General features: G+C 38.8%; 1 protein-coding gene across 4 annotated transcripts in view; it reads right to left on the reverse strand.

Moving 5' to 3' along the window:
- cadpsa (Ca2+-dependent activator protein for secretion a) overlaps nt 1-27,269 on the reverse strand; it is a 337,975-nt gene that overhangs the window by 207,548 nt on the left and 103,158 nt on the right. For all 4 annotated transcript variants that reach the window (XM_052017899.1, XM_052017896.1, XM_052017897.1 and 1 more), the window contains exons 4-6: nt 16,906-16,986; nt 12,857-13,093; nt 10,186-10,307 (exon numbers count right to left, since the gene is read on the reverse strand). In XM_052017899.1, coding sequence (XP_051873859.1) covers nt 10,186-10,307; nt 12,857-13,093; nt 16,906-16,986 — 440 coding nt within the window. The remainder of the gene's footprint in view (nt 1-10,185; nt 10,308-12,856; nt 13,094-16,905; nt 16,987-27,269) is intronic.

Raw genomic sequence — 27,269 nt, forward strand, 5'->3', positions numbered from 1 at the left:
GTAGTAGAGGGACGTCAACCTTTGCATTCACTGAAAAGTTAACATGCCGAAAGTCCCAGTTTACTTTTTCTACCTCTGCACACATCTAGTTTCCACTAAACAGAGATACATAAAATTGGCTCCAAAATCTCTGAATTTACCTTATCACTGCAAGGGTGCCATTTGTTAAACCAGCAGAGTGAGTATATGTAAATGCAAAAGGAATTTAAATGAAAAATTAATGTCAATATATTTAAGCATGAGCTGGCCCTAACAGAGAATTTTATAATTGTAAGTGGGTTCGATAGGATTATATGTAGTTAAAATATTTCGCTTACAGGGGAGTCCAATACCAAGGGCTAGAAATGTAAGATAATCATTAATACAAAAAAAATGGTCAAGGCTTCATCTATAACACCTCCCAAACCCATAACTAATACCACCAAAAAGGGCAAGGGCAGCAGGCTCAAGGGAATGCTACTAGCCGAAGTTCCCCACTAAGTTCAACAGTATCCATGGCAGCAGCTAACTACAAACATCCCCACAAGTGTGAAGGTAACACCCACAACCCGTATAAGTTTAGAAAAAAATGACTACCAGTTTTGCATTCCAACCAATGTGAATAGTATAGATATCTTTGAAAGGAATGAAGATAATTTTATAAATAATAAGGGCAGTGGAGGAGAAACAGATTGTGATAGATAAAGTAGGGCAAGAGGAAACTCAGGTGAAGCAGAAGAGTCAGTTGGATCAGCGGGTTTCCAAATGGTAAATTCTATGGAGTAAGTAGCTCTTTTGTTAAGCAACCAGATGTTAATGATAGTTACTGGGGCATTACAGAAAAAAAACCAAACTTAGAGCTAATCTAATGAATCAGATTGCTCTGATGTCTGGGAAGTGCAAAATAATTAACAAACTTGGAACGGATGAGCAAGATTTGTAGATTGCCATCACATGTTGACAGCAGAGGTGTCAGTGCCTATGCAATGTGCAATATGCAATTAGCACTTGCTCAGAGTTGGCACAACCAATTGAGCAGGAGCGTCCATGTTTTGTTCAACATGCTGAGCTCCCAGTGGAAACTGAGCCGACTGTCAGACACTCATACAGTTGGGAAGGTGAAGGCCCCGCATTACTGCATAAGATCATCAATTTATAATACTGTTCCACACAGTCAAGAGGTACAGACTGAAATTTTTAATGTGAAGCATTTAGGGAGCTACAATGAGGAAGAACTGCATGACTTCTAATTCTAAAACTGGAACAGTTGCCACAAGTGATCTGCAAAAAGAGGGCTCCTGTGCACCAGTCCCAAGAAAGAAGCCTAGAAAATGGCAGCCATTGTAAGTAGCAGCACACGATGCACCACGTGTCAGCATCAAAACAATTCTGTCAAGATGAGGCTGTGCAACATGGTGTTAAAATATGCATTTCACAGGGTGTTTCCATTACACATTAACTGGGAATGCACACAAAGCAACTGCATACCTTTCTTTCCATACTATGTATGAACTGGAAATCTCATCAAATCTGATATTTCCTGGAGAATTTATTCTAAATTAAAGCTAGCTCCACAATCCAACTCTATTTTCTCCTGGACAAGATAGTATATGATTTTGTCCAAAATTTGTAAACTGTTTTGCCATGGATACCTTTTAAACTGTAACATTTAAAGGTTTACAAAGTAGGACTGCTCTTTAAACATAAAAGAGCTACTCACATACCATTCTGTAATATTTGCAGCTCCACCCAATTCTCCTCCCATTCTATCAGCATTTCTGTTCCTATCTCTCCCCCCTCCCCCCCCCATGGCAATCTTGTTTCCATATCTTTGATATTTGCCTCAAGTACTCAGTCTTGTACGGGGTCACATTTTAGCCATTCTCGAGTAATGATCAACAATTTAGACATCCATGAGGTGTGGGATACTCTTAGTGAAAACAAAATTCGTCCTCAAATAGATTAATCTAAATTCTACAATAGTGAACATAAACAACTGTACAATAGAGCTAATGTTGCATTGCTGCTCGCAGCATCCAAATGCTGAACATTTTGTGTCCTATGTTTAATTATAACATGAACCACCCTCTATTAAAAAATGCCTCTTGGCAACACCAGTGAAGTAAACTCCCTGATAGGCTGTATTCAATTTCACTTTTGGGGCTGGAACGCAAGAGCCTTGGAAAAGTGAAGCTAACTGAGATACCATGGTCAAAAATAATTCTCAAATTCTTGCCTCTCTTTCCAAACAAAAAAGTAGTTCGTGAAATCAGACAGGTACTTTCTAGAGCCCCAGTCAATTATACAATACCTGTTGGCTATCACTTTGGTACGTGATTTGAATGTGATAGATGTCCACTGTGAACAGTGTATCTTATATAAGTCACTTGGAACCTTTAAAATGAGATCTCAGTGTGTGCATATAGCCTCCCTGGAAGAGACTGAACTGTACACTGCAATTTAAGCAAGAATCAATCTCGGCATGATGATGGTCTTGCTGATGCCAATGAGGATCACTGAACTTTTAATGTTTCTGCCTTCAAACAATCACAGGTGTATTTGCAACACCAGTCAATAAGCAATGTTCAGACCAGTCAAGCATGCCTTAAATGCTTTGTTCACCAGGACCAACAGATCGACTATTTTCCCCATAGAAAAAATAACAGAGAATTGAACGTCACATCAGTTCTTTTATTTCACCCAGTGCAGGGAATTACTGATGGAAACCATGTAGGTCCCTGGATAAAATACCATAGCAGTCACAATTCTCTTAGACTTCCTGTTCAGATGGACAGTAAGCAGAAACACATGATTCTGTAGGAAAATGCTCTCTTCCTAGAATTGGCATCAAGATTGTCCTTCTCAACTCCATTGAACTTTCAAGAACCACATCCGGTTTCCAATTTCTCCTTCTCATTTTTCTGCTGTCCACCCCAGCTGATCCAAAAAGACACCGGACTAAGTGCCAGCTAGCCCTGACTGCCCATTTAATGCTTGCCTGTACATTAGTACCAATAACTGATAAGGCCCAGGGTCAAACTTAAGGTCAGTCTCAGGTCTCTGACTTCTGGTGCACTTCTAGCACAATTAAGCATGTACTAAAAAAGTAGATTGAATCAACTATTAGCCTTTTTATGCAATAAACCACAGAAATTTAAAGACAAAGCCTGCCCCATAGGCTCCAGGTGGGACTTTCATCGGATGCCCAAACCATCCTGTAGCTCTGACCAACAGGCAGGAGGATGCAAGTGGTGATCAGCAGGTTCCACTTGGTGCTGCAGCTAAACTAAAACAGCCAGGAAGTCATGGCCTTAAAGATTGCATTGATCCTTTTATTTCAGAGGTTAGCCAAGGATAATTGGAACAAGATAAAGGCTCAAGCAAATCCTGATTATTTATAATGCTTCAAATAATTTCTACTGAAACCCCAGGCTTTTTTTTAATGGTCCTGGGAAGCAGCAGAAAGAAGTGAGGATTAAGAAGGAAATGTCCGAGAATCCATACCATTGCTTCTTTCCTTCACCTCCAGGAATCTACATGTGAAGAACAGTGAACAGGTATTCATCAGTGATCCTGTGAGGGCAACAAGAGTGAAGATAGGTCCCAGCTGATTATCTCTGCTATCTCAGATACTATCTCACCCAATTTCACAGAATTACAAAATGATCTCAACTTGGCCCATTATACCTGATCCAGTTCTTCAGTAGAGCTATATTTGGAGTGTGATAGCTGAGGAAATTCCAGTCCAAAGACTGTAAAAATAAAAATATTTTATTGGGCTATTACTCATCTTTACCAATTAGAATAAAAGATACCTACTGTTCACATGTTAATTAATTCATAGATTTAGCTGCAAGTGTTTCATGCTTTAGACTCAACTAATTTTCAAAATTTTAATTACAATGATATTCAAGATGATATTTCTATAAATGCACATTATTTTCCCTTTTGGATATCATACTATCGAATAGAAGTTGCAGTAGGAGACATTAGCAGATTGAATTTAATGAGTTCATATGGCATTCCTTTTCTGCAATTGGCATCAATTAAGTGATGTTACATGAGCAAACATCTGAATTAAGATAGTGATGGTATGTCATATACATGTCTGCTGACACTGTTCACAGCGCTTCCGAACTATAGTTAAACTGTCTTAAATAAATCCGAACATCGCAAAATAATTGCCTTCTTACATAGAGAATACAAGACAAATTCTCTGGGATCGCAAATTCCTTTCCTAATACCCTTGTGAAATAGACTTTAACAGTGGATATTGGATATATGTTACCTATATATTGTGATAATTTCAATTTTCATTTTGAATGACATCTGTCAATGCCAAACAGAAAACAAACAGGAAAAGAGTGGGTTGTATCTGAGATCATGGCCTTGAACTGTTCTTTTGATATTCTGTACAAATGTAAAAGTGGGATCATTAATAATAAGGTTGTTCTGTTAGCACTGGGAGTGATTCACCCTGCCTTCTAGCATGCTGGCAATGTAACAACCTCTGCTAATATTTTCCGACTACTGAAAATGTATTTATCCTTTTGTTTAGAGATCTGAAGCAGTGATTAGCGGCATGCTGTTTTCAACACATACATAAATTGTTAGCTGAGCGACAAAAATATGATCACATTAACCTCTGGAAAATTTCTTACGTGCAATTCAGTGTGCAGTTGAAAGCTCATACTGTTAATTCAACTTAGTCCACCCACTTTGCACTTGAATGTTGTGACAACTCAATGACTGTAAAAACAGTCCTAATGCACATTTACACAGTAATACCCAATATACAGTTATGAAAAAAAATCTGGCAATATTCAGCAATAATACTGTAGATATTAATGTATTAATGCATATATTATATATATATGTATATATCTGTCATTGGAATAATCACGGTTAAGAAATAGAAAACTACAAATAGACTGTACATATAACTTTAAAACAAGCTAACAAACTGTGAAGTACATGTCTATAATCTGATCTCAGTGAACAGAGGACATTTATTAATCACTGATGAGTTCTGATGCATTGCTCACAGTTCTACTGATCCACTGCACAAAGTTACAGGAAGTCATTGTTAAGTGGTAGTACTCTAGTATAAGCCATACTTTTTTTGAAATAAGCAACTCGGATCTTGTCTAATGTTCTGCACATTTCAATTTACCATGGAATAAAGCTGCTTATGATTTGACCTATACTTCACCTCATCTAATTAATCTATTCTACCTATAAGGAGATTGAAGAAACCTGCATGCAAAAGGCATATCTGGTTTGGGCTGAAAGGAGATGCTATTTTAATATCCTGGATTTATGCTACTAGGTAAGTAGACATTGAGTTATAGGAGTCAACTACCCATAAGAGTAAGATGCTCAGACATCTTATGGTAAAGACTGATGCCATTGGACCTTTGAAAATATCCACTGCAGATAAGTTAAATTCTTAACTCCAGCAATTTCACATAAAAAAACATAAGAATGGGTTGTTCTTTAATATAATCTCTTGAGTGAACCAAACACAAATTCATCTTTCCTTAGAATTATTTCTCCTGGTGTCTGAACATGCCCTGGGAGACAGCCTTTGCTATCTGTATCGCTGGGACTTCCGCCCATTGCCACAGACCATGTGCTATATTGGATTGCTGCTCTGAAAGTATTGGTATTGGTATTGGTTTATTATTGTCACTTGTACCGAGGTACAGTGAAAAGCTTGTCTTACAAACCGATCGTACAGGTCAATTCATTACACAGTGCAGTTACATTGAGTTAGTACAGAGTGCATTGATGTAGTAAAGGTAAAAACAATAACAGTACAGAGTAAAGTGTCACAGCTACAAAGTGCAGTGCAATAAGGTGCAAGGTCACAAGGTAGATCGTAAGGTCACAATCCATCTCATTGTATAAGGGAACCATTCAATAGTCTTCTCACAGTGGGGTAGAAGCTGTCCTTAAGTTTGGTGGTCGGACAAAACACCTGGCATCTGGTTCCTGGACTGCAAAATGGGTCATGAGCAGCCACTTTAGAGTCAACCGCAGTCATTGCCACTTCACTGCATCCTGCATCTGTATTCTAACTGACCACTGGATCAGATGGACTCTGGATCTGCATCCAACCCCCTACTGTATTAGATGGGCTAATGATGATTACGAATCTGAAGCCCAAGCAGCAGCCTGCATCCCAGCAGCAGGGTCCAGAAGGCAGTTTTCCATGTACCAACAGGACATTACATGTACTGTCACTGACAAAGTGGCACTGACTGACATGAGATCATTTCTGAAACTGGGCATTTTACAGATTCCAGAAATGCTACAACACACCATCAATGCCTACAACAAAGAAATGTTTTGATGATGTTTTGACAAATGAGGGTTGAAAATGCAAGAGACACAATTGTCATTTGCTACATACCCTTGAAAACTGACTTAGAGAGCTGCACGTAGATGTGATGTTTCTTGCACATCCTTTCAAGAACTTTGGACCCCCACAATTTTGAAGCCAGGGACAGTCTTCTCCTGGACCTCTGCTGGGAAGTGGCACATTTGCTTCCAACCCTAACATCCCCATCTCCCCTATGCTCTGTGGATTACCTGATCCAACACTTCTACCAATCCATCGATGAGAGTGCCTGAGGTGCTGACCATGTGATGGAAAAGGTGCGATTACAGAGACTATGAAGAAGCTAAATTTCCTATCTGTATCATCACAGTTCTTTCACTAAGTTTGTTATTGGCACAGTTCTTTAATGCAATTACAAAATGTCATCACTTATTTACACTGTCTTACCAAGTGTTACTTTGTAACTACATGATAAAAAAGCTAAATATTCCATAAGCAGCACCTCATTTTCCTGTTTCATATGCACCAGATAATTATTACGAGTTTAATTATTTTTAATTGAGCCAGTTGACAGCCCTATAAGAGGTGAATGATCTAGCCCTAATTAATATAATCAAAAATGTACATGTACATTTGTCATTGTGAGATCACTTCAATGTAATGTTTAGCTGTTTAACCTGTGACTGAGCATCACTACTGTTTAGCAAGAATTAGAGACAGATGTTTGCTCAGTATTAGATTTCCAAATCTAAGGTAACATCTTGAACACATCTGTGTCCAGCATATTATTCTATTTAAGGTCAGCCTGCATCCCTTAAAGGCGAGGTATAATGCTACCAGGATTTCAGAGGAGCATCTTGAATGAAGTACAGATATCCTGCACACTGTTCCTCATGTGATTCATGGAAGACAATGACTTCCAGAGCATCCTAGGATGATGTATCCTCCTGCTGAGAGGCCTCTCCTCTTAGGTCCTCTTCCCCTAGTTTGTGCTGCACTACATTCCATCTGCTCATTCTACTGGTTGTGATAAATTCTAAAGAGAATGCCAACTAATGCATCCATGTTTGCAAGCAACTGGTTTGTGCAGTAAGTTTTAAGTTGGGACAAAATCCTTCACCACCTGGCACATCACTCCCTATAGGTTCTAGCAACTTTAAAGAACTGTACAAAGCACCAACCCTTGCACAATCATGGTAACAGTCAGCCGAAGTCATTAGAAATTAACCCGATGGTAGCAAATGATCCAAGCAAATAGCATTGTTTGGTTGTTGGGGGTGGGGGGATCTTCCTAATATACACAATGTGCAGACATACTTGATTAATAGATGGCATTATCTCAGATGGGGACCTACAAAATGGCAGCACTTTGCAGCAGACTGGCATCATGATTTGCTTACTTGCATACATACACTGGATGTTATCTATTTGCAAATATGGTGACAGTGGGACTTGTGCCACAAACGTGTATGCAGCCATCAGATGATGTTTTGAAACCCAGACACTATAGGTTGTGTTCAAAACGCCCCTGAAAAGGAGAAAACTGTAATAATCATTCTTATATTCCATTAGCAACTGGTCATCTTTTTCCAGAAATGATGTGTTGCCTTCACCACAATTTCACTGGTCTCATTGTCCCAACAATCCGAGCATTCAAAATACAATGGGAACAAAACTATAAATAATCTAACAAGTTTGTGATTCTGTGTGCGTGTGTGTGTGTGTGTGTGTGTGTGTGTATATATATATATATATATATACACACACACACACACACACCCACACATACATACATACACACACACACACACAGAGCATGGAATTGTTTTGAGGTTAACCAAACTAAAAGAAATTCAGAACTTAAAATTACAAAGTTCTTCAAATTATCAGAACCAAGTATGAATTTGAAAATGGGATGGCCAGAACATTTGTTATTTTGTATTATTATTATTGTGAACCTGAGCTGCTGCTTAAGTAAAAATTCGGAGTGGTTTATAATCTTGAAAATTAACACTTTGAAAAAAGAATATTTCAAAGCACACAGGGAAAAGATGTACTGTATTGTTTAATGCAATCTGCAATTTGTGACTTTGACCAATCTACCATAAGAAAGAACAGTTTGGCCAATGAACATATATCCCACAAGTCCCTCAGTTTGTAAAAAGCACCTGAAGTGTGCGAGATGCTGCAAAGGATGCCATTGTTTCACAGTGCTTTTCAGAAAGACTGCTAAATTACACAGAGTTTACTCAGAGTTTTGGGGTTAGCCATGAAATTCAAGCAAAGAAATATACAATTCTGTACAGTCTGGAAAAATCAAACTAAGATCTGAATGTATATCTGGAAAACTAGGAGCTCAAAAGCATGAATGTTGTCAATGTCCAGTTGCTATGACATCTGCAGAAAGCCTGAATCGACAAGATGCACCATAAAAGTAGGCATTTAAAACCAAAGAGAGAAGTGGGAATGAATCCACTCCATTTAAATCACTTGCCTGCTGGGAACCAAAACTCTCCTCACAGTATTTGTACTTGGGAGAGAGAACACAGACAGTGGCGGTATGCAGTTTATGTTAAGTTAACAGCTGTCACATTACCAATATTTTTCAGATGCCATATTTTGAAGCAAATGGCAATTGAATTTCTATCAAACAATTTGCTCTAAAAATGAAATATGCACCACTTTAAATATAAAGTGTATTAAAATTAATTTTGAAAGCTATTTTTACAAAAAATGCCTCATGATGATGACAAATAATTTCTGTATACAGAACACGCGAATTCAGCGCATGATATCAAGATGTACAGTTCTCAGCAATCTGACTATGTTCTTAAATCTGAGCTTTGGAATCTTGTCCTACCACATCTTTGCATTTTTTTCTATTTTTAATAATGTTTCCCTTCACTCCCCCAGATTGGTCAAAACTGAACATTTTATAAAACTTGAAATAGTGTTGCATGATTAATTACTCAAAAATTATTTCTTATAGACATTTAACAGTAAAGAAATAATAAACAAATATTTTTAATCTCATTACAATTGGGTGGCTGAACAGGCAATCAAATTCCTGATTAAATTTCAGAACACTAATTGCACACAGGTTTTGCCTAATCTGTACCAAAGGCTCAATGTGTCCATGGAAATAATTAATCTTTCGGTGAAGGCCCACGTATTATTGCAAATTTCCCAATCTTGAAACAATGACCCAGATTTTCCAGTCAGCAGTATGGTGATAGCACTCTTGGCTGACCTTGAAAAACTTGGCCACAATAGATTCAGTGTTCTGTCATGTGATCTCCTATCTTACTGACAAGACGTACAGTCTAACACCTTAAGTAGAAGATCTGTTGCATCAAATAACAGTAGGGTCTGTCATCTGGCTGAGCAGCCAATCAGCTTGAAGAATTCCCAGAGAAAACACATCAAGAAAACAGAATCTACAATTAATAACTTGAAACATTTTACAGAAAGCAATATAAAGTCTGGAACATACACCTTTGGAATTTAAGCAAAATATTATTAAATATTTAAGAGGTTAAAACTGATACAGTTTTAAAACCACATTTGTTAAAATGTTATTCTAAGGGAGTGATAGTCTTACAGGCTAGGGAGATTGTTTAGTGGAAATCATGTCTTAGGGGATTGTAAGACGCTCCATTGAGGCTTAATATTGTCACAGTGAGAATAGTGTGCCTGGATTTCACATAAAACTTTGCAACATAGGGACACTAAAAAATGGGATCATTACATCGACAAATTCCGGGCCAGCATCCTCGTCGGAAAATGACACACAGTTGCTATTTAGAGAAGAATGGAAAACACCACCTACAGCACACATAAAGCAAAGTTACAATTCTACTTACGTTGGTTTGGAAGCTTCGGCTTGATCAGTTTGCAGTTTCTCTCCTCCCTCCACTTCCATGGTACAATAAACAATGCGATTTGGTGCTAAAGATTTTAGACCTTGAACTTCCATGATCACTACCTAGAAAATAAGCCAGTTAATTACTCAACTTCAATCTTTCTAAGCATTTGACCTTCTAATTTGGTGAAGTCTCTAAATACTGAAAAGGAGAGATGTTAGTGGCAAAGATATGGTTTGTAGCTTTTTTTTTACTGAATATTATCCACTAGCGGGTCAAGCACAGTACATTAACAGCACATTTTATCTCCAGCCTCTTAAGGACATTCACTATTGAACCAACATTACTTTTATTCCCCACACTATTCAGCCATGCATCCTCTCAAGACTTTACTTAATATTGGCCAAAGGGCTGCTTCACCAGCTCATTCTCATTAGAACTTGCAATGCTTATTTTAATGGAAGTCTAATACAGACAGAAATGAATTTTCTCTTTGCATTAGGTGGGAGATCTAAAGACGACATGCTAACACACAGTTCTATTTAGCTTCCATTTTTGACTTTTTTTTTTACCTTCTTTACAAAAGCAACAATATTTCTAACATGCACATCATCAACAGATTTCTTAACATGTTTTCAATCATTAATTTAAATGCATCCGCTTAAGGTAAACACTATTCACAGGAGGCAATAGTCACCTGTGATTTACTGACAGTGGTATTCACAGCAGTTTGAACTTAAGGTGGTCACTATTACTTTATTTGCTGTGGTTAACCAAGCACCACATAAGCACCAACTAACACTCAAAAGGCAAATCTTTCAGGGGTTATTTCCATAGTTTGTAACTTGAGAAAAGTCGATAAAAGCATTTGGCTCTCAACCCAGAGGCTGCTCAGATCTGTATATCAGGTAATTCTGGGACTTAAACAAAAACTTCCCCTTTTCTGCAGCATTCTAAACTCACAAATATAGTTTAAAAATTCAGCACAATGTCCTTTAACAAAATTAGCACTCAGTTCAAAAACTCGGATAAGATACTAAATATCAAAATACTGGAAGACTTTTGACAGGAGAGTTAGAAATAAAAAAAACCTAAATTTCAGAGTCCTTTCTTAGTTTACCACTTTAATAAAAACATGCACATTTAACATAATGAACATCTCAAAAAGGGTGCAACGACCAGACGAAAATTGGTCACGATGTCACCCGAGCAGTTAATAGGACAGATGTTCTAAAGTTTAAACATGAGGGTAGGTTTTAAGAAGCATCTTAAAGGGAGAGAGAAAGGCAGGGAACTAAATGTAGCAGTTCCAAGTCTGCAGAAGAGACAAGGCTGTGGGGAGAACGTGAGCCATGAATAGGAGGCAAAGAGGTTCCAATGTGATTCAGCAGGTGAAGAGCTAAGGCAGAGGCAGAGTTGGGTGATCTTACTAAGGTGGAAGTAGCCACCAAACTGATAGTTCCAATATGCAGTCATAAGCTTATCTCAATGTCAAACATGAAGAGTTGCAGCCAGTCTTATGATTCAGGCAGTTGCCAGAGGGGGAGATGGAGTCTGTGACCAGGGAATGCAGTTGTTTTGGAGAACAAAATCAATAGCCTCAGCCTGCCCAATACTTAACTGGAGAAAATTTCTGTTCTTCCAGTACCTGAAGTCTAAGAAGCAGTGGGACAAATCAAAAATAATGAGTAGCAAAGTACTGGTCAGTTCGAGCTTGGTACCAGCTACATACCCATGGAGCTTAATATTGTGTTTGAGGATGACGCTGCCCAGGAAAATGGCATTCATGCCTTTGATGAGGATTGTTTTGATCTCATGGCACCATATTTTGGTACATAGACAGGCTGGAAACCCAAATGAAAGGTTAGGCAAAGGGGTGATGATATGTAGAAAGCCTCTGAAGAGGAAACAGAGATTGAAAACAGCAATCTGTAAGGATGGAAGGGATAAAGGACATTTTTTTTTGAAGGAGAGGGGGACAGAAACTGATGAGAGAAAACAGTTAACAAGATCAACTAACATGGGAAGCCTGTGTTGGCCATTTTTTGGCTTAGGACTGATGGAGAGAAATTAGAGAAAGATGAGGGTTCAGGGCTAAGGAAAGGCTGGATGGAACATTCGGCAGAGTTTGGCCTTGAGACAGATGCAGTTGAGATTGTGGAATGGGTGTTCTCAGTGTCTGACAAATTTTCCAGGAGCTCCTTGCACTTGGTGTAAGAGAAGATGATGAAGAAAATAGGGGAGAAAAGTTTAAAATGGTTTGTTTGAGAGTAAGCCAGTGGTTACCTTTGCACTCAAAAGATGATTCTGGAACAGTCACCTGACTCTCGATCAACTTTCATATATTCCTATTCTCAACAAAGAGCTAAGGGAGATACTTAGACAAGCCAGTGCATTTTTCATAGACTTGGATCAGTGCATATTAAAGCATTTAATCTGATAAGGTTGGGGAAAAAAATCAATGGGCAAATTAAATATAAAGTTAGTTGCTTGCAGGCTTGCAATATACTAACCATTTGGTCAAACAGTTAGTCTTGCATGAACATTAGTGGGCTAATGAATCACTATAATTAAAATTGTAAAAATCAAGCACTGTAGATTTGTTTGACAAATCACATTATTCTGTATTTATCACTAAACAACGCAAAACTAATATTTGTTGCTCTCTCACCTCAAGCGTAAACGACAGTACAACATCAGACTTGGAAAGCTGATTTTCATTTTCCTCTCCCATGTCAATGATGGAGGTGTTATGACTGCGTTTCAGCTTCTGAAGTTTAAACTCTGAGCCTCCTTTAGATACTGGCATACTCTCTAGATTTGCCATCAGTAGATTTACAGATGACTTAAGCTCCTCAATAAACATGTTCTCCATTTCCTTTGACACAAACTTCAGAAATTTGCGTTCCTATAAAACAGTGATAAATTTGTCATTTACTAGACAAAGCAGACAGGTTTCCAAATCACTGAACATGGAGTAATCCTTATTCTTCAAAAAAGTTACCCTCTCGATACTATGTGTTAGATCCAACTAAAGAAATTGAGCAATCTTATCATTGTGAGGAAGTCTTACAATCAAAGTGACATTCTTTACCATCCAATTGACATTCTTCATTTCCTACAAAATGATATTTACCCAGAAAAGACAAACCATCATATGGTTTGACAACTATATCATAGTGACTGTAACAGTTATTGGTTGATTAGGCAGTACTGAAGCTAAATTTCTGCAGTGGTTCTCCAATTTAGCTGAAGATTTACAAAAACCTTTAAAAAAAAGGACAAAAAGCTATTTCTTTAATGTTTCTACATATCTTCCAGAGACTATAGTGGATGAGCGGGACAACCCCAATGCAAAATTCAACTCCTTAGAGAACCATAAATTCATCTAATATTTCTATGGATGATTAGATTATCTGTTACTCCTACAATGACAGCACATATTTAGAAAGGGCATGAAAACATTTTCTTTATTGGTGGAATCAGATGGGACATTGCCTTTGATTTAAAAGGTTAACCTCATGGTTAGAATGCAATTGGGAATGGGAATTTAACTTGTGGTCCCAAGTGTTTTAGGATTCAACAACTGCAAGTTTCAAGACTGTCTGGTTTTAGTAATATCTCAATGAAATTGTAGCCTTTAGTTTACCTAATTGGAGCTGAAAGAACTTGTACATAACAAACATTGTGGACTGGAAGAAGGCAAGAGGTATTATTTTGGTTTGGTGGAATGGACTCTTATAGTTGGTGACAATTTGGAAATCAAGGTTGACGTAAATTAGAAAAGCTGTTTTTAGTTTAAATGAAACAGAAACTCCAAAGCACTCTAGCTACTACAACCTGAGGTATGAAGAAATACATTTAAATATGCTAAACTGATTTAAAAAACAGCTGATTTTGGCAATGAGTAGAAAGACAGGTCTTATAATTGAGATAAGGAATTCACATAATATGACAATTGGTTAAACAGACCATGAAGAAACATGAACCTGGCTTAGTTTTTTCCGCCTGGAATAGATGTCAAAGAAGAAATTACACTCATAGCAAATGTACATTATTCATTATTTGTAACAGGGTACAAATTCCACATCACTCTCATCATATTTGTGTCCATTGACTTTAAAAAGGAGTTTTTCAGCATTAAAAAGGTGTGGGGCCCACATACATGAACCTCCAACTCTTTGACTGATTGCCATCCAAATTCCCTTGTAGTCTTTGGCCCTTCCTCTGGTTTGCCTACTTGGTCAGTCTATTTACATACACTGTAATTGAGGGAATTGCTTCTGCAGCTCTGAATTTAACATGCAACATACTTATTAGATCCTAGTAACACCCTAGGTGCAAGATGATTTAATGTCAGGTGTGAGACACATTCTGCTGAGAGGGTCCTGCCAGCACCCATTACCCATTGCTTTGACTCCCTTATGCTCTGTGAATCATTCATATACAATTTCTTGCCTGTAGTCTTTCCAACCACAGAATAACTCACTGTGGTTTGGTAGAAACTCACTACATGAGATATACAGTTATCTATACAGATTACTGAAATTATGAACTATTTAATTTTGATGTGCATTTCCTGCACATCTAAACTTGTGCTAATCCTTTACAATCAGCATAATATTTGCCAGTAACTTTTTAATTTCAATTCCAATTAAACAATGAGTCAGCAAATGGTATTACAGATGGAATTTGCCCAGTATCTTAAATCTTATACATAAAGTCAACATGTGACATACTATGGTCCTTTCAAAATCACATGGGCATTAGACCTTTCTCCAATGAGTCAATCAAAGTTTGTGCTACGACCCAAGAATTCAAATGTAATCAAAAAGTGAAACGAACAACTTTGTTTTCTCAGGAAAGTCTTGTTTTACGACTGAAACATCTTAAGAAGTGCAGCAATGAACTCTTGATCTCCCAGTCTCCCTTGTAGCTCTTGCACTTTATTTGTCCACCTCCACTGCACTTTCTCTGTAACTGTAATGCTATATTCTGCATTCTGTTTTTCCTTTTTACTACTTCGATGTACTTATGCATGGAAAGATCAGTCTTGATGGCAAGCAAACAAAAAAATTTTCACTGTATCTCAGTCCATGTGACAATAATAAACCAATTCCAATAGCCCTACATACAGGTACAAGCATGGTAATTGCCACGCTTTCGGCAATGTAATGCTGTGAAGTGTGGGAGTTCCAAGGAAACTGTCAGTCAAGAAGGTATCTTGAAATTGCATTATGTGAATTTTAAAGGAATGCTAATGCACTGACCAGATGGGTCACATAGATGAAGGTCATGTCAGTGACAGGCTAGCACAGATGCTGTAATGTGCTGCATTGCTGCATTGACAACTGCCATTTATAATTAACATTTCTGCCATGATTTCATCACACATTTAAATTATCAGGAGTTTCTTCTGTGACATAACAAATGATAAATGAAATACACAATATATGTATGAGCTTGATTATGATATTGGTTTCAGCTTTATCTATGTCATTTACCCCAGGATATTTCCTGTCCAAATCCACATTAAAGTGGTGCAGTTTTGTTTAACTGAGATTATTTTTGATGATAAATGCCATTCTACACAATGAAGAATGGCAAGTTTCCAGGATGAATCACTTGCCTTTTTTTTATAGAAGTGCTAAAGGGTTTTATTTCATTCCTTGCTACAGAGGAACAGTTTACAATATGTACCTTACATCATAAAACAAACAGCAGCAACACTACAGAAATTTACCATTATCTTTACACCTGGAGGGTAGGAAAAAGGTCAAATTGGTGTATTGTATCTGAAATTTAATGGGAATTTTGATGATAAATGATTGACTATTTTTTCACAAAAGGCATGAGGTACTTTAACAATTTGGAAATGTATTACATCGAGACAAAGAGAAAAAGGTCATTGGAAAAGATTAATGTTATCAGCAAGACTATATAAGGGTCTCGGTTTATATTTAATTTTTCTGAAGGCATGATAAGTTTGAAGTTCATTCGCCAGTAACCACTGAAAATAATAAATCTAGACAGTGTAGACTGTAAGCTCTACTAAGTGAGATTACTTGCAATGGACTCAATTACTTGTTCAGGGTATTAGACAGTGGCAAGGTTGCAGGTTTCAACTTTTGTAATTTAGCAGACTCAGCAGAAGAGAATTTTCATTGTAAAGAGTTTATTATTTGGATATATTAAAATTTTCTCAACTTACAGCAATTCAGAGAAATTCAATTAAGGGAGATGTACATTTAATTAGGTTCCATCTCTCATGGATGAAAATTTAAAAAGAGGATATAGAGAAAAATGTAATGCAAGGAAATTGGCTGTTTTATGCATTCACTCATGGACATGGACATTGCTGGCAAAGTTGGCATTTTATGATCCATCCCTGGTTTACTCCTAGGTTTTCTCAGAGGGCAGTTAAGTATCAACCAGCTTGGTAGGTCTTGAATCACAAAGATAATGATGACACATTTCATTTCCCAAATGTCTGAAGTCAGTTTTTTTTAAGCAACAATCTGTAGTTTCATAGTTAACATTACAGATGCTAACCTTTTATTGTACATTTAGTAAATGAATTATATTTAAATTCTACAGCTGCACTATTATAATTTGAACTCGTGCCCTGGGACCAATGGCCCAGCCCCTTAATACCAGTCCAATGCCTTAGCCAGTGTGCTACTCGCCCAGTATGGTGTTTTGTATTGTTTAGCTACTCACCCTTGCTATTTGATCGGCCATCTGAAGACGCCCGTCCAGCTCCCGTCTGATTTGAGCCGCCTGCTCATCTGGATTATCAAGCTGTAAATGCAATAGAACAGTTTTAAATGTGATATTGATTCACTGTCACTGCTATGAAAGAGAAGCAAATTAAGAACCAGGGGTTGCTGAATTCTATCACCCCCAAAAACAAACATAGGGGTCATGATGTGCAATTCACTCAGCTATCCATTGGAAAGCAGTCAATATGAGAATATGGTGCTGCCAACTCATTTCAGTGTTTCCAGCGCCTAGCCAGGTATTCAGCAGCTGACCATGCTGCTGAAAGCCTGGATGCAGAAAGGAGACAATATTGTGAGTAGAAAGCTCTACTTAAAGCCCAACTGCACTTCTTAAAGGGGAGGTGTCTGTAAGCGGGTGCTGGCACTCATGCACAAAATGATTCTGATCTAAGAAACACTGAAGAAGGAAGCAGGGGAAGGGGTGGCTCCAGGTTCCTCAGATGTTGCTCTGGAGACCTATTGGAGAAGGTGGAAAGGAGGAAGGATGTCCTGTATGTCCAAGGGGCCAGGACACCCTCCAATCAAAAGCTCCAAAAGCAGGAGTAGATGGTTGTCCATAGAAGGGAGGTAACCAAGACGACCCAGTAATCAGTGCTGAAGAAACTCAGTAAGCAAACAAAACAATAATAGTTATTGAAAGCATTTGCAAAGCTCTTATCCAATCAAGTGCACAACTAGCCTCAGACATATCTGATCCATATCCCATCACTCATCTACCAACACTCTCTATCAATGAACTCTTTTTTCTAATGTTCACATGGTTCAGAAGATCCTTACAGGATTAAGTACAACTCACCTGCATAGGTCCCTCTATGTGCAACTAGATGTAGGAGGAGCTAAATCGAAGGATACAGATACATCTGGGTGTCATTGATCTATATGTGAGAAAAGGTGGCAACAACCATAGAGATGAACAGTTGCACTAGGGTGAGGGTGAGGGGACAATGTCCTCCAGCAGCAGACTGAAGATATCAAAGTTGGCAGGACCTTAATCACCTCTTCCCACCTCTCCCTCAATTCCAGTCTTTTCTGATTTACAAGCTGCCGATGGCAGAGCCTACTCCACTAGCCCCAGCCCACCATTCCCACTCCTTTCCCCTTCCCTTTTTCATTTCGGATACCAAAGAAACACAATCTATGCAGGCAGAGTAGATAACAGCAATGATGAAAACAGATCATATCACAGCCAAATACTGACTTCGTATAGCAACAAGGTGGAATCTGTACGTGGGCATGCAGAAAATGCAGTTAGGAGGATTGCTCCCTGAAAACCAAGTCAAATATGATCTCCTGATGAGGTTACCTCCTCTCCCCTCTTCTAGTGGCTTGCCCTGTCCTTGTTTAAAGACATGCTGTATATCTGGAAGAATTCCTAATAAGGCACACAACCTGTATGTGCAAAAACCCTGACGTCAGAAAATGTTCTCCAGCACCTAGCACACAAAACCCTGCAGGCATTTGCAACTTGAAACAACGGGAGAAAGGGTCACTTGTAGGATTGCAATAACAGCCAGAAAAAAAACACAGGTCTGCAACCTTTCAATTGCACAGAGTTCAGAGGTGGGTGAAGGGGTGGTGGGTGTTCCTTTGTATTTCTGAGCAAACCTCTAGGAGTCTTGGTTCAGAGGCAGCACTGACTGGAACACTAGCTCCAAAAGGCAGTGATGGTGCCAGTGTCACATGATGATTGATGCCACATCTGCCACTTTGCATTTTTTCTGGCAAATGTTCATTGCCCTCAACAATTCAATCCCCAACATGGTACTCACTGCAACCCACCTCAGAAGAGTTCAGATGCACTGTAGATGCTATGTTGGAGGTTTAAGGGAGCTCATGGCTCTCAAAAACTGAAGCTAAGGATTTCAGTGCTTTGGTACTTAATGGCCAGAATCACCTTTTGTATGTAATGAATTTGCATACAATAACTAACATAACACTACCTGTCCCTAAGCCAATAGTACATAATTAGATATGAACGTTCAACAGAAATTGTCTGAAAGACCAACCGTCATTACTCTTGTGACTCAGTGGCTGAAAATTATGGCGTTATATGGAATCTGATAAAAGCTTTTCAAAATCTTTTTCTTGTTGTGTTTTACACTCATATTCAATTGTTTGTAATCCATTATTATGTTTTTCACTCCAAACACTATTTTGCAAAAAGCCATTCCCTTAAAGAGTAAGAATCTAATCTTCAGCCAGGTGTGATATATTGGTCTCCAGTACTGGAGACAAAGCAATCATCAGTGCAAGGGGTTTCAATTCCCCTCTGTTAACTTAGAAGGAACCAGCATGACTCAGTTCATGTAGAGGAAGGAGAGAGAAAAGCAGCTCAAGTTTGGCCACAGCTTGCCTCAATTTCGTGGCATCAAGACTTGTTGTCACCAAACTCTTGTGAAGAAATTGAGAATGAAACTAAATTACATAATTTGAAATAGGATATTCAGTTTTGGCTCAATTTAAAATTTAGGTAACTATAACACACAAAATTAAATTTGTTTTGAAATGTTTTTTTCTACTTGAGTTCCTGTGCATAATGCAGAACCGTCTTACCTTGAGCTGCATTTTAAAATGTTTCTTAAATGTTGCTTCAAGGTTACTAACTTGAAGGTAAGTTTGAAAAAGGCTTGACTACATGAATATGAGTGTTAATTCACCAGCTGAGTAATCCAATTTTAAATGACTGAAACTTATTCAAAAATACACAAAACAAATTTTATTATTACAAGAATAATAACATCCAAAGGATTTTGAAACTTCTGTTTTCTATCCTAGGAGCTGAAAAAAAGCATCTTTAATTCTTGGAGCCTACCTGAAGGCCTGACAATGAGTGTAATTATCAGAAACTCTGATGAAATGCTTTACCTGGGCAAATGGCCAAATTTATGGGTGGGACTTTCTTCCAGTGAAACATTTTTAAAAAAACACAAAATATTGTTATATTTCAAATTTCACTGATTGCTCTTGAAAATTTGCAATGCTTTGCACTGGTTGTACTAAATTTAGCCAAATTGGGCCAACAAAAATACAGAATCGTCAAGCAGGCTGAGGTTTTGAAAAGTTCAAATTGATGTAGTTGAAATATTCTGTGAGAAAATAATTAATACATTTATTTCTCAAGAAGGCAAATACCATCAATTATTCTCTGATATTCCCATGTACAAATATTAAATTGCTGCAATAAACTTGCCCCAGTTCACTTCCAATGATGCTATTAGTCATGCTATCTCTGCTGAAAACACGAGTTATGTATAATGATGAACCACTGATGCCTAATATTTGTACTTTAAACAAATATGCTGTCTTAACAAAATTAAAATATTTATTTGGTTTACATAATGATATTTATCAAACCTCAAAGGTCAGCTCTTTTAGTTTTATAGACACCTGCACTAAATTTATCGGAAATAGACAAAAAAATTGTGGCTGGAGTGACTAAACTGCTAATCACTTGTTCAATTAAATGCATAATTTGGCCCTACAAATAATTCAGGCCTGGCCATGTCACAACATGATGTTTGTACAATGATTAAAATATTCTGGTAGTTGATTGAGGCAGAAGACCACATCACTGGAGAGGCAACATACACCCACAGACAATCCTGCTAATGCTTCTTTATTTTCTAATAAATGCTGCTGACCCTTGCTGGGATGTTCCTGAGCCATCCTGGACTGCAATGCCCAAAGTGCTGCAAGGCTGAACTGGTTGTAACCATCTTCAGCCAGAAGTGACAAGTGGATGTTCTCAGTTTCCTCCTGAAGTCCACACCACCAAAGCAGCCAGTCTTCAATCAGTTTGATTTATTCCTCATGATATCAAGAAATAGGTGAGTGTATTGATTATATCAAGGGTCATGGGCCCTGACAACATTCAGGCTGACGACTCATGCACCAGGACTAACATACCTCCAGCCAAGCCCTTCCATTTCAACTACACTGGCATTTAGACAAGAATGTGGGAAATTAACCTGGTATAAAGTGTGCTTCGCCACTAATAACCTGCTCACCAAACTGCAGTTCAGGTTCTGTCAAGACTACTCAGGCTCAAATCCCATTACAATCTTGATCAAAACAAGAAGTCCAACCATTTCATTCTGATATTCAATAGCATTCCCATTGTTGAATCTATCATTGGCAGCATCCTGGAGGTTACTGTTGATCAGAAACTTAACTGGACTAGCTATACAAATACTGTGCATGTCTACAACAGCAGTTCAGAAGCTGTGTATTCTGCAACAAGAGTCTCCTCCAGACTCTCCAAAGCCCCCCCAGAATGCAGATGGCAGTGCATGTTATCTCCTTCAAGTGCTTAGATGAGTGCAGAATCAACAATATTTAAGCAGCTCAACACTGTCCTGGACAAAGCAGTCCATTTTATTGGTAACTGTTCACCACTGGAACACCACACTGAATTGCCAAAGGTGCATAGAGCAGCCTTTCTGTTTTACTTTCAATCACCTAATCTTATCCAAAGAAAAATAAGGACAAGGAGCACATGGGAATATTACACCTTCCAAGTTCATCTCAGTATTATTTACCATCCTGAAGTGGAGCTGTATCACCATGTTACTGGGTCAAAATCCTGGAACTTAGCAGAAGTGTGCGTGTAACTTCACTACATAGTCTATATTGGTTCAAGGGACACTTTATCACCTCAAAGTCAATCAGGGGTGGAGAATAAATGCAGAAGTTGTCAGAAACCCCACTTCCCAAGAGTGAATCCAGAGTTAGAGAGTTTAAACCTTAGAGAACTTGTGCCTGTTACTGTCCAGGAAGGTTGGCAGGCACAAGAAAATTAGCCCTGTTTTCATATACTATACACACTGAGGTGATTTCACAACCTAACTGCTAACACCTTTAATAAATTCTTCTTGCTGAGTCAATTAGAAAAGCCATAATGAAATACAGACAACACTTATTAATATTAATACCAGATTCAATTCTGCTTCACCTGTACAGGAAACGCAAATTCATGGGTTAGAAATAAATATCAAGCTGATAATTGTGTAAATTTGTAGAATTTAATTTGTGCAAACATGAACTCAAAACAAGCTACACAGGGCAGCCAACCCACATGATAAGCTCTGCATATTATTAGAAATTTATTACATGTGCCTTCCAGAAATTGTGTTTCTGTTTTGAGTAATTGATTTTGTTTCTCCTTATTAGAGCATCAAGTGGCAGCAGAGTTCAGCTTGCAAATAATGCAGAACTGGTGAATCTATGAGCAGAATATCGAAAAATAGAGAAAGATGAGATTTAATAGTGCCAGTGTAACGTGCGGCTCACGATAAATACAACAAACTGTTTACTAATTGATTTTACAAAATTGCTCTGTATTTGCCTCAATTGTAATAGTCTTTGGACGAATTGAATAAGTAAGTGCAGCTTACAGTACTGTCCACCCACACACTGGTTCTGGGTCTTGCAGCTTCCAAAAGCCACTGACTAATGCTGCCGAGCACCTCTGACATGTATTTTGCATAACAATGAACTTGTATTTGCTTAACATCCTCCCTGCAAAAAGAATGTAATTTTGTTACTTGTAATTTTAAATGAATAAGAAGCTTGAGATATTTGAATTGAATTTGATTTCTGGGTAGTGAATAGGACTCCAGTTTTCATTTTTCTGGGAAGGAAGGCAAAACAGATTACAAGATGGGAATCTCCCTTACAATTTCAGATACAATATTCTGTTCCAGGCCAACAGACATAGATCCTTGCATCGGAAAATACTTTAGATCAATGATTTTTCATTTTAATAGCTAGAATAATTGGACCTAAATATCTCTATTAAATTTTACATGTCCAGCTTGTAAAAACATTGTTATTAAATTCAGCAACCTCCAGAAAAGCTCTCTTCAGGATATTCCTGAAAGGAGTGACCAAAAGATTGATTGGTTGGCAGGCATTAAGGAAGGCTTTAGGGCAGGAAGTGAAGGTTGAGAGGTGCAGGAGTTTTGCAAGGAATTCCAGACCATAGCCTGAGAAATAACTGGAGACATGGCAGGTGAAGGATGGGTGGTAGTTTTAAGAGGCGGTTCAAATTCTGGTGCAACTGCAGGGCAGGAAGAGGCCACAGAGATACTGCGAAGCTAAGCCTTGAGGAATTTAAATATGAGGATGCCGATTTAAAATGAGGTGCTGCAAACCAGTGCAATGATAATTTGGTATCTTTTTCCAACAAATAATTCTGTGTATCGTAATGGACTGTGGGTCTAAATGGCAAAACTATGATGCTTAAACTTTTTTCTGTTATTGAGCCTGCATTAACTGAATATGTACTTCTTGGAAATTTCATGTAGAATCATTTACACAAAATTATAAAAAACATCCTTCTCTCATTTTTAATGTTGTTGTTGGCCTCATTCAGAATTGACCCAAGTTTTGTTTCATTATTCCTGAGGTTTGGGGTCTAGTTAATGTGCCTCTATAAATGCTACTGCAAATTACCTAGGAGTGATACTGAAAGCATTTGAGGTCAGTCACCCTCTAGTTTTATCTCACATCTCCTTGTGCAAAAAGGCACTAATTAATTAATTGATCGGCCTTTTAGAAAATCATCCATCCTAACATGCAATATATTGGTTTCCCAAAATGTTATCACCAAAGCCACTGTAATCTGTTTTCAATCTCTTATCTTCTTAAGAATCCAATTTCTTGATGGATATGTGCATTACCTGATTTGGTACCATTTTCCACAGAATGAAGAGGTCAAAGGTCAGTCCCAGGTCAATATTGTGAGCCATCCAATTCAATTCCAATAAAAAAATAACAAAAAAATTGTGGACATACTATGAGTAACAGATCCATGAATTTCCTCTGTGACCTCTAATGCAGGAAGGGGCTCAGATATGCAGAATGGCAGCCAAGACCATGTCTACTAGACCCTTGCCCTGCACCCTCAGCCTCAAGCTACTGAGCTCATAATCCCTATCCCACCACAACAATCTGTTAACCTGGTCCAACAACTACACTGATCACTGACTCAGTCCAATATCCAATCACAAGTCTGACCATAGACCCTGAACTTCCTGTCTACTGATTATACTCCCCGGCTTCTGACTCCTCCAACTCCAGGCTCCCCACAACCATTTCCTGCTTCTAGCCTACACCCTGAAACCCCTTGTGATCTCTGAGCCTACACCCACCACCACCCCCTGTGTTTTGCTCTCCTTATCCCTCTGCTCCTGACTGACGGGATTTCCTTCATATACTCTGCACTGAGAGTAATGTATGAAGGAAATGCCTGAGTACACACAGCCTTTTCGACAGCTCATTGTGCCTTGGACTTCCTACGCTACTGAATTTACCAGTGGCAGGTCCTCAGTGTCTATTTTCTCATAACACAGTGACTGACCAATTACAGTGTCAACCAACTTACCTAACTCCAACTCTTCCAGGCTCATTGCCAATTTGTGCTTATGATTATTTGTACAACATATGTACAGGAACTGCTTAAATTTTGATGAATGGCCATACTATTAGTGTGATCAAGACAGACATCTTGTATACATTTACTCATTGGTCAAGTTGCTCAATTACTTCCTCGGGCCATTTCATCTGTTTCTCAGCATTTCCATTTATAACATTCAATTGTACAATAACTTGGTATATTAAAGTTATTCTTATGTGCCAGAATTAGCTGCTTTTTTTTATGCTAGCTTGTGTAAGAGGAAAAGAGTTATTACCTTGCACAGCAATGATCACATATTTCAAAGCTTTGCAAACTCACATTACAACAGAGTTCTACTCTGTAGCAATAAAATATTTAAATTGACTACACAAACAACTTTTGTTCCTTTCACTGTTCCATGCATGACAACAGAGTTCAATCAGGGAATGGATGACAATAAATTCCAGCTACCTCGGTTACCAGAGATAGCACTCTGAAAAATGTACAGGTGGCACACCTGTGCAGACAGTGAAGAGCATGAGAAAACATGAAAAAGAACTAAACCTATTGCTTCAATCTATTATGGGTCTGCCATGTTGTCAAAGAAGCCTGTGTAAAGGGAGGGTCACTTATGGATTCTTCTCAGCAATTTCTTCACACTGACACAATTAGGGGGGAAGCAGCAGGTTGTGCAAGGGAGACACAAGACTGCAGATGCAGGAATCTGGAGCAAAAAACTAACTACCTGAGGAACTCAGTGGGTCAGGCAGCATTTGTGGAGGGAAATGGACAGTCGACATTTTGGGTCGAGACCCTTCATCTGGACTGAAAGATAGAGGGGAGATGTCTGCCTGACTCACTGAGTTCTTCCAGCAGTTTGTATTTTGCAGTAGGTTGTACAAGGCCTGTTTAATATTTTGCAGCATTAAGACTGTAGGCAGTGGCCGGGTGCTGCATGGATGGGCTGTGGCGGTTTTAGGCTAGCTAAATGTCTGATACAATGGCTCGTGCAAAGCAACAAGTTTTTTCTCAAGGCAAGTTCTCATCCCTTGCTGGGGACCTCATCGTGAAAGAAACCTCGTTACTAACCCATTAACCCAGCTGTGGTACTAATCTGTGTGCTGGTGCTTAGGACGCTGCAGAGTCTGACAGTGCACGCTCAGAAGAGTCCTTTTCCTTGTGTGGGGTGCCTTCCTCTACAACTTGTGGTTTCTGAGAGGACCAGAGGAAAGAGAAAGGGGAGGATTAGTGTGGACTCAGAGGGTAGATGGGGAAAATCTGATAATCTGATGACAGGGTAGTACTAGGAGACTATCTCCCTTGGAGTTGCAGTCTCAGAATAAGATGAACCGAACTGAAGAGGAACTTCTTCCTCCAAAGGGTTCTAAATCTTTGGAATCCTCTACCTCATAAGGCCATGGAAACTCAGTCACTAAGAATATTCAAGTCGTGGTTATTGTCATATGCACAAGTACGGTGAGATACAATGAAGTACTTGTAGACTGTAGCCGTTGTAGTCTGGCAGATTGACCTCTACCTTGCAGAGTCCAGACAACAGAATACCTCCTCTTACCAATGCTTGAATGATGACCCCACCGATAAAAACACCAGGCCATCATCTCCCACACTGTCATAGATCTCATTACATAAGGCGATCTCCCCTCTACAACCTCTAACTGACAATGCCTCAACCCTGCACTTCCCGCTTCTATCTCTTACCCAACATCCGCAAACAGGACTGTCCTGGTAGGCCCATTGTTTCTGCCTGCATTTGCCCCACCAAACTTATCTCTTCATACCTCGACGCCATCCAGAGTCCTACATCTAGGACACTTCGCATGCCTTCCACCATTTGGACAACTTCCAATTCCCCAGCCCCAATGTCTCATCTTCACTGTGGATATCCAGTCTTTACATACCTCCATCCCCCATTAGGAAGGTCTAAAAGCCCTCTTCTTCTTTCTACAACAGTCCTGATGCAGGGTATTGACAGTTGCTTCCTGACCCGCTGAGTTCCTCCAGCAGATTGTTTGTTACAATGAAAAATTTGCTTGCAGCAGCATCATAGGCACATAGTGCTTGAGACTTCAGGTTTCTGTACCTCCTGCCAGATGCTAGCAGCAAGGAGAGGGCATGACCCAAATCGTGGGGATACTTGGTGACAGATGCCTCGAGACAGTGATTGGTAGCTTCTTGGATACTAGAGGAATTAATAGATTTGGAGACAGTACAGGAAGGTAGACTGGGGTAGAATATGAGCACAATTTTGCTAAAGGTTAGAGCAGGCTCTATGTAAGAAAATAGTAGGCACTGGCCTTTTAAGTACAAATATGATGCAAACACTATTTGTTGCTTAGACTATACCCCTAGAATCTCCTGGTTGCATGAAGCTGAATGGGAAACGGTTGCTCCAGGTCGGGGAGCTGGCTAGCCATTCCCTGGTTCTTGCTCCTTTCCCTTCTGTTGTATCCCACATTGTGCTACAGACAGAGAGAGCAAAAGTTAACAACCAATGCCTACAAAAGGGAAAGTAATGTTAGGTCTCTTCCCGGGTTTTGCAGAAGCTGAGAGAGAAGCAGACAGAATCTAGCAGAGCAGAGGGATGTTTAAAGGACATGCTGAGTGAGGATGAAGCCAAACTCTGCAAAAGTTACTGAATGAGAAGAGAACACTGTCAATGACTACAGTGAATGGAGCAATAAAGAGTTAAGAATGAGTCTTCAATAAAGGTAAGAGGTTTAATTGTTGAGTGACTGAGGTGGGGCGGGGAGGACAGGGACAATTGTTCAGAATGTCCAGGATGGGGTTGAGTATTAGGACTGTGATCTTTTGCTATTAAGGAATTGAAGAAATGAAGAGAGATGTCATTGAAGCAGCTCCAGTACCCCATGTTGAGACATGGGCAT

This window comes from Pristis pectinata, chromosome 6 (genome assembly GCF_009764475.1).
Source record: "Pristis pectinata isolate sPriPec2 chromosome 6, sPriPec2.1.pri, whole genome shotgun sequence".
Lineage (NCBI taxonomy): Eukaryota > Metazoa > Chordata > Chondrichthyes > Rhinopristiformes > Pristidae > Pristis > Pristis pectinata.